Source organism: Dioscorea cayenensis, chromosome 4 (genome assembly GCF_009730915.1).
Source record: "Dioscorea cayenensis subsp. rotundata cultivar TDr96_F1 chromosome 4, TDr96_F1_v2_PseudoChromosome.rev07_lg8_w22 25.fasta, whole genome shotgun sequence".
Lineage (NCBI taxonomy): Eukaryota > Viridiplantae > Streptophyta > Magnoliopsida > Dioscoreales > Dioscoreaceae > Dioscorea > Dioscorea cayenensis.
Window position 1 is genome coordinate 7574714 of NC_052474.1, and position 6459 is coordinate 7581172.

The 6459-nt window shown below is 40.3% G+C and overlaps 1 protein-coding gene across 1 annotated transcript; it reads left to right on the plus strand.

Moving 5' to 3' along the window:
• Positions 1 to 1954: 1954 nt before the first annotated feature.
• Positions 1955 to 4454, plus strand: LOC120258641. The gene is made up of 3 exons (XM_039266092.1): positions 1955 to 2266; positions 2312 to 3112; positions 3375 to 4454. Exons 1-3 carry the CDS (start codon positions 1955 to 1957, stop codon positions 4452 to 4454), a joined length of 2193 nt encoding a protein of 730 aa, XP_039122026.1.
• Positions 4455 to 6459: the final 2005 nt, after the last annotated feature.

Below are 6459 nucleotides of genomic sequence, written 5' to 3' on the forward strand. Positions count from 1 at the left end.
CTGGGCTGGTTTCAATGGCTGTTAGTGGAATTTCTGCTTTGGTTAATGTGAATTTTGGAGATTTGGCCATGCAACCTGTTGTGGCGCCTCCAGTAGGATTTATTTGGCAGTTCTTGGATGGAGTGTGGGCAATGTTTCCAGATTTAGCCATTTTTGGGGCCACCAATGTTGGCATACCCAGAGATCAAGATCGGTTGGATATCAGTCGATTGGCAAGAATTTGTCAAGCACTGATGATGATTCGGATGACTCCGTCACAGAATTTGAGAGAAATCTGCGTGAATTATTACCGGGACTTAAAGTGGGAGGCTCGATAGGAGGTGCGGAACCCCCTAAGGGGTCAAGGAGAAGTGAAAGGCAAAAGAAACCTTCCTCGAGATTTAATGAAGATGCAGGGTTTGTCCCGGAACCGCCAAGGTCTTCAAAGAAGAAAGTGCTTCATGATGAACCGACTGAAGGTACTAGCAACAAACCTTTTCTTCTTTCTAATTGGTCTAATATTCAGCTTGCTAGTTATTGTAATGCTTGTGCCATCGTGTTTACTGATTCTCAAATTCATTGCTTGAACAACTTGCGTTTACTTGAGTCAAAACGTGCAACCCCGATGTTGAGGCAGGCGGAGACCTCTGATGAGGTCTGCGTTAATTAAAGTGTGTTTATGAATATTATAACTTGGAACGTGAGGGGTCTTGGTAGATCGGCAAAGAGGTTTCTAGTGAAGGATTTTCTTAGCATTCATCATGTGGAGGTCTGTTGTTTACAAGAATCCAAACTTGATGTGATTTTGGCTGCCACGTGGAGGGAGATTGGTGGTTCCTCCTTAGATCAGTTTGCTTTTGCTCTTGTGGTAGGAACGTCTGGGGGGATGATAATTGGATGGAACGGTGCTATCCTTGCTGGCAAGGTAGAAAGGGTCGGGATTTTTAGCATCACTGTGGGATTCCAGGATCTGCGAAATAATTTTGTCTGGCGATATACCACGGTGTATGAGCCTAATGCGCGGGCTTTAAAGTCGAGCTTTTGGGATGAGCTTCGGGGTTGTGGTGATGAACAACATACCTCTTGGGTAATTTGCGGGGATTTCAACGCTATTTTCTCTACGGATGACAAACACACCAGAGTTCACAATCTCCAAGAGATTCGTTACGCTAACCAATTTTTATTAGACCTTAATCTAGGTGAACCACTGGCGGTTGGTAGGAGGTTCTCTTGAACAAATGGGCAGCAGGACCCCATCTGGGTGAAGCTTGATAGATTTTTTGTGAATTGCCCCTAGTCGGAGCATTTCCCCCGTAGTATTCAACATAGCCTCCCGAGATTGGGTTCGAATCATGTCCTGATTCGTTTGGAAGTTGGTAATCACTGTTCTTATCCGAGGACCTTTAGGTTTGAGCTAGTCTGGCTCACGACGGAGGGCTTTCAAGACTTAGTCAGACAGTGGTGGGTTGACCTAACACCGGAGGGTTGTGGAGCGTTTGTGCTTGCTAAAAAATTGGCTGGGCTTATAGAAAGTTTGAGGACGTGGGCTAAATTCAGCTTTGGTTCTGTTAAACTTAAAAAGCTTGTGCTCTTACAAGAGGTGGAGTGCCTTGATGTCATTAAGGAAGCTAGGTGCTTGTGGCCACATGAATTAGCACTTGAGCACCAACTCCTGAGGTCGTTAGAGAGCATTCACAAACAAGAGGAAATTTATTGGAGGCAAAGATCCATGCTTCAATGGTTGAAGGAAGGTGATGGAAACATGAAGTTCTTCCATGCTGTGGCTAATGGTAGGAAATGCAGGAATCTGATTCCGGGCATTGCTCGCGAGGGGGCGTTGGTTTCGAATCCTAAAGAGATTGGGAAGATCTTTGTTGCTCGGTTCCAGCAATAATTTGGCAGTCAACGTTCCTCGCGACTCAAAGTGGATCTTTCCAAGCTTCTGGAAAACAAACTTCAGGTGGACTTGGCGGATATGGAGAGGCCTTTTTTGATGGATGAAATCAAATTCGCTATTTTCAGTTTGGGAGGTAATAAAGCACCGGGACCTGACGGCTTCCCTTTGTATTTCTTTAAACTGTTTTGGGATACGGTTAAAAATGACATTTTCAAGCTCTGTGAGGACTTCTACTTTGGTAGAGCGAACTTAGAGAGGATTAACTGGGCAAACCTGGCTCTTATCCCCAAGGTTGAGTCGCCTGAGCTCCTGGGGGATTATAGGCCTATCAGTCTCATCAACTCGACCCTTAAAATTATTTCCAAGCTTTTAGCAATTCGGTTAAGCAAGGTGATGAACATTCTTGTGGATAATGCTTAATCGGCGTTCTTGAAGGGTCGCTGTATTTTGGATAATGTGGTAGTCGTGGAAGAGCTTATTTTTAGCATGCAAAAGAGAAGACTACCTGGGTTTGTTTTGAAGGTTGACTTTGCTAAAGCTTTTGACTTAGTGGATTGGGATTTCCTTTTGAATCTCCTTAGAGCTAAGGGTTTTGGGGATCGATGGGTAAATTTGATAGAAAAAATTCTTGTATCTTCGAAGGCTAATGTGTTGATCAATGGTTCGCCGAACGGCTACATTCGTTATCATAGAGGTTTGCGACAAGGGGATCCCCTTTCCCCGCTGTTATTTGTCCTGGTTTCAGATGTTCTAAGTGAGATGTTCAATCATGCGTTGGTATCCAAGATTTTCATAGGAGTACCTTTGGGTCCTCTCAAAAGTAGATGCAATCTTCAGTATGTAGATGACCTTCTGATACTGATAACAGGAGGTTTAGAGGACCTCAGGATCGTAAAATTGATCTTATTTCTTTTTGAAGGAATGTCCGGGCTACATGCTAATTTCGCCAAGACTTGTCTGTATTCAAGTAATTCAAGAGTTTTGCCAGATGCTGCGGCTGCTGCAACCCTAAACTGCACTTCTTGGAGGCTTCCGGTGACGTACTTGGGTATCCCTATCTCGGGTGGGAAACCGCGCAAGCAGGATTGGGAGGGGATCATCACGAAAATTCGACGAAGATTATCTTCATGGAAGGTTAAGCAGCTCTCGATTGGGGGAAGGCTCATGTTGGTCAATTCAGTTTTGTTTGCGCTCCCCACCACCTACTGGATGTCGATCTTCAGGCTACCTAGCTGGGTTATTAAAGCGATTGATCGGATTCGTAGGGACTTTTTGTGGTCAGGACCCAACATTGATAAACCGAGGTGCAGACTTGTGAAGTGGAAGACCATCTATAGATCTCGTGATTAGGGGTGGGGGTCCTTGATCCGTATAATTTTAATTAAGCGTTATTGGGGAAGTGGTGGTGGAAGTTCACCAATGACCCCAAGTGGGGAGTGACGGAGGTGATCTGCTTCAACTATGGTGGGTTGAATTGGAATTTGTTTCCTCGCCTCAGGGGGAGGGTGTCTTTCTTCTGGAAGGGAGTATTGACGGTCTTCCAGCACTACGTTGCTGTTTTAAAAGAGAAATTTATTCGAGTGCAGAAACTCTCTTCTGGAAGGACCGGTGGCTCAATGGCAGGGCCCCGATGTTCGTCTGGCAGGATATTTTTAACAGCTGTACGCAACAAAATGCTTCTTTCAATGAGTTAGAGTCCCTGTTAGATGAGCAACCATTCTGTGAGGATGTTGACGTTGCTGATATCCAGGAGCAGCGTAGGACACGTAGGCATGATGAGAATAACAAAAAAAGGTGGTCATTAAATGGGAACGGACAGTTCACGGTGAAATCCTTCTACAATTTCCTTAATGATGGGGGTCTGCGATGCAATGTGGCAAAGATTATGTGGAAAAGTAATTGTCCAAAGAAAATCAATATCTTCAACTGGCTGGTTTGGAAGAATAAGGTGCTTTCATTGGAAAATTTGGAATTAAGAAGATGTAACAATCTTCCGACTGCAACATGCGTGATGTGTCACACCAACATGGAGTCGGTTGACCACCTGTTTCTTCATTGCTCGTTGGCTAATGAGGTGTGGGTGTTCTTTTGTAGGTTACTATCAGTGCCTGAACCTCCAGATTCTATGCACCTTATTTGGTCTTCATGGAGAAACTCTGTGAGACCGGAGGCTAGGCTTTCTGTGGATTTTCCGGTCAAGGCATTGACTTGGAATATTTGGCTCGCGAGAAATGATAGAATTTTTAATGCTAAAATTCTACCTACACACTGCATTATCATCAATATTAATCGCATGCTACTTTCGTGGTTCGATGCTCTTGCAAATTCTGCTAAGGAGAAACTAGAAGATTCCATGTCCAAGGTCAAGCGCAGTCTCGAGTTTCTTGGTTCGAGGAGTCAGTTGGTCGGGGAGGGATATACCTGCCGAGGAGGCACCAGATCTTGTCACGGGCTAGTCCGTCCTGTTGCTTATGTTTTGCGAGGAAATTGTGTTTCCTCGGGTGGTTTGTTGTTTTGTGTTGCCCTTGTTCACCTCTTGTGGTGTGAGGGGTTTTGTTATTCTTTTGTGTCGGTTTGAGTTTGTACTGTGTTTTTTTTTTTAATTAAATTAATGGTTTATCCATCTTTTTTAAAAAAAAATAATAAAAAAAAAGAAAAAAACAAAAATAAAAACAAATAATAATAATAATAATAAATAAATAAATAGTGCTAGCTACAATGACACATAGTTATTTGCGCTTCACTATAGCAATTTGGTGATTTGACATAAAAATTAGATCTTGGTTGAAGGCCATCCTGCGCCAAATTTATTCGTATTACACAGAAATAACGGATGATTGGAGATGCTTTAAAAGCTAATTCTAAAAACTCTTTTTCAGTCTAATCACCCCCAAACAAATTGCTAAATCCTCTTACTTTAAAGCATTGCTTATCCAAAAATTAGCCATATTTAAAGATTCGATTGGCAGTCCATATTTATGGTTCAACCGCCTTGGACCGTTTAAGAAATCTGTAGTAGTTAGTTAGATTACAAATACTATTCCATAGGTTAAGTTTGAGATTATCAGCATACTTCCACAATATTTTTTTTTTTTAAACTAAGAAACATTATTAAAATTAGCATGAAACCATATATTAAAGTTTCTATATTTAAGATGCGCAAGCTGAATCCAGTATTCATTATCCCCATTTACCACAACAATAATATTCTTAGCCATTAGAGTAGTCTTAACATTCCTTAATTTATGTAAATTAAAATCATTACCTGGCTAGCTCATCAACACATGCAGTGCATTAGACCATTTCATTGATATATTACAACCTACCTTCTCATTACTAATGGAGAAGGTGTAATTTCCTAATTTATATAATTTTTTGCATTCTTATATATTTTTTTGTTTGTACTAATTTTTTTTTATTTTATGGTTTTATTTATATTTTTTTTATGGAAAATGTGGACAAACCACCTATGCATACTTTTATTATTTCTCAGCAATAAAGAGTGATAATATCTGTTGTATCAGTGGCCTCAAGAAGACCTGATACCCGATAGTTATAGTGAATGTCAAGGGCAATATTGGTAAAGCTCAATGAACAGAGCTGGGCTGAGCTTTGGGAGCTTGTTTGCACAGGGCCCATAACCAAATCCTAGCCCACTTCATCAACTACCGATCACCAGGAACAATCACGCCATTAGAAAAGTTATTAAATTTGCAACATGCAGGTGAATTTTAAGTATGGTTTCAATTGTGTTTTGATTAATTTCAATTCACAAAATAAAAATAAAAAAATTACTCTAATGAGGGGCATGCTTCTTGTGGACTCCTTTTTTCTCACCCGGCCTTTAATTAGGATTAGACCGGTTAAAATAAATGGATCACAAATCAAATTTAATTTTTTATGACTTCAAGAGATTATGGGTTCATGACTTCCATTAGGGGCAAGCCTTTAATGTTAATTACCCTGGACATTGTCGCAGGAACCTCCGATTAAGAAATAAGTGTGAAAAGGAAACAAGTTGTGACAATCAATTTCATTCATTTCAATAAATATGAATTCATGAATTTCATTGAAAATACAAAAAAAATTTGAAATCATCTTGACTTATACATCTTAACTTATGAACTTGTGTCTGAATTTGTGTCTTGGACATTTTTGCATCTTTTGATCTGACTTGTATTTCAAGTTCTAGATTCTCTATATTGATGAATCATAAACTTGATTTTGACTTTTCATAAGTTTCGGCTTTTATGCTTGTGAAACTTTCTTCAAATCTTGACTTGTGAAACTCTTTGGGTCTTCGACTTATGATGTCTTGAGGTTGTTGAGTTCAATTGTCGATTTATATGGATTTTCAAATATTGACTTGTGAAACTCTTCGGGTCTTCGACTTTTGATGTTTTGACACTGCTAAGTCCAATTGTCGATTCATATGGATTTTCAAATATTGACTTGTGAAACTCTTTAGGTCTTTGACTTTTGATGTCTTAAGACTGCTGAGCTCAATTGTCGATTTATATGGATTTTTTAAATATTGACTTGTGGAACTCTTTGGGTCTTTGACTTATGATGTCTTGAGACTG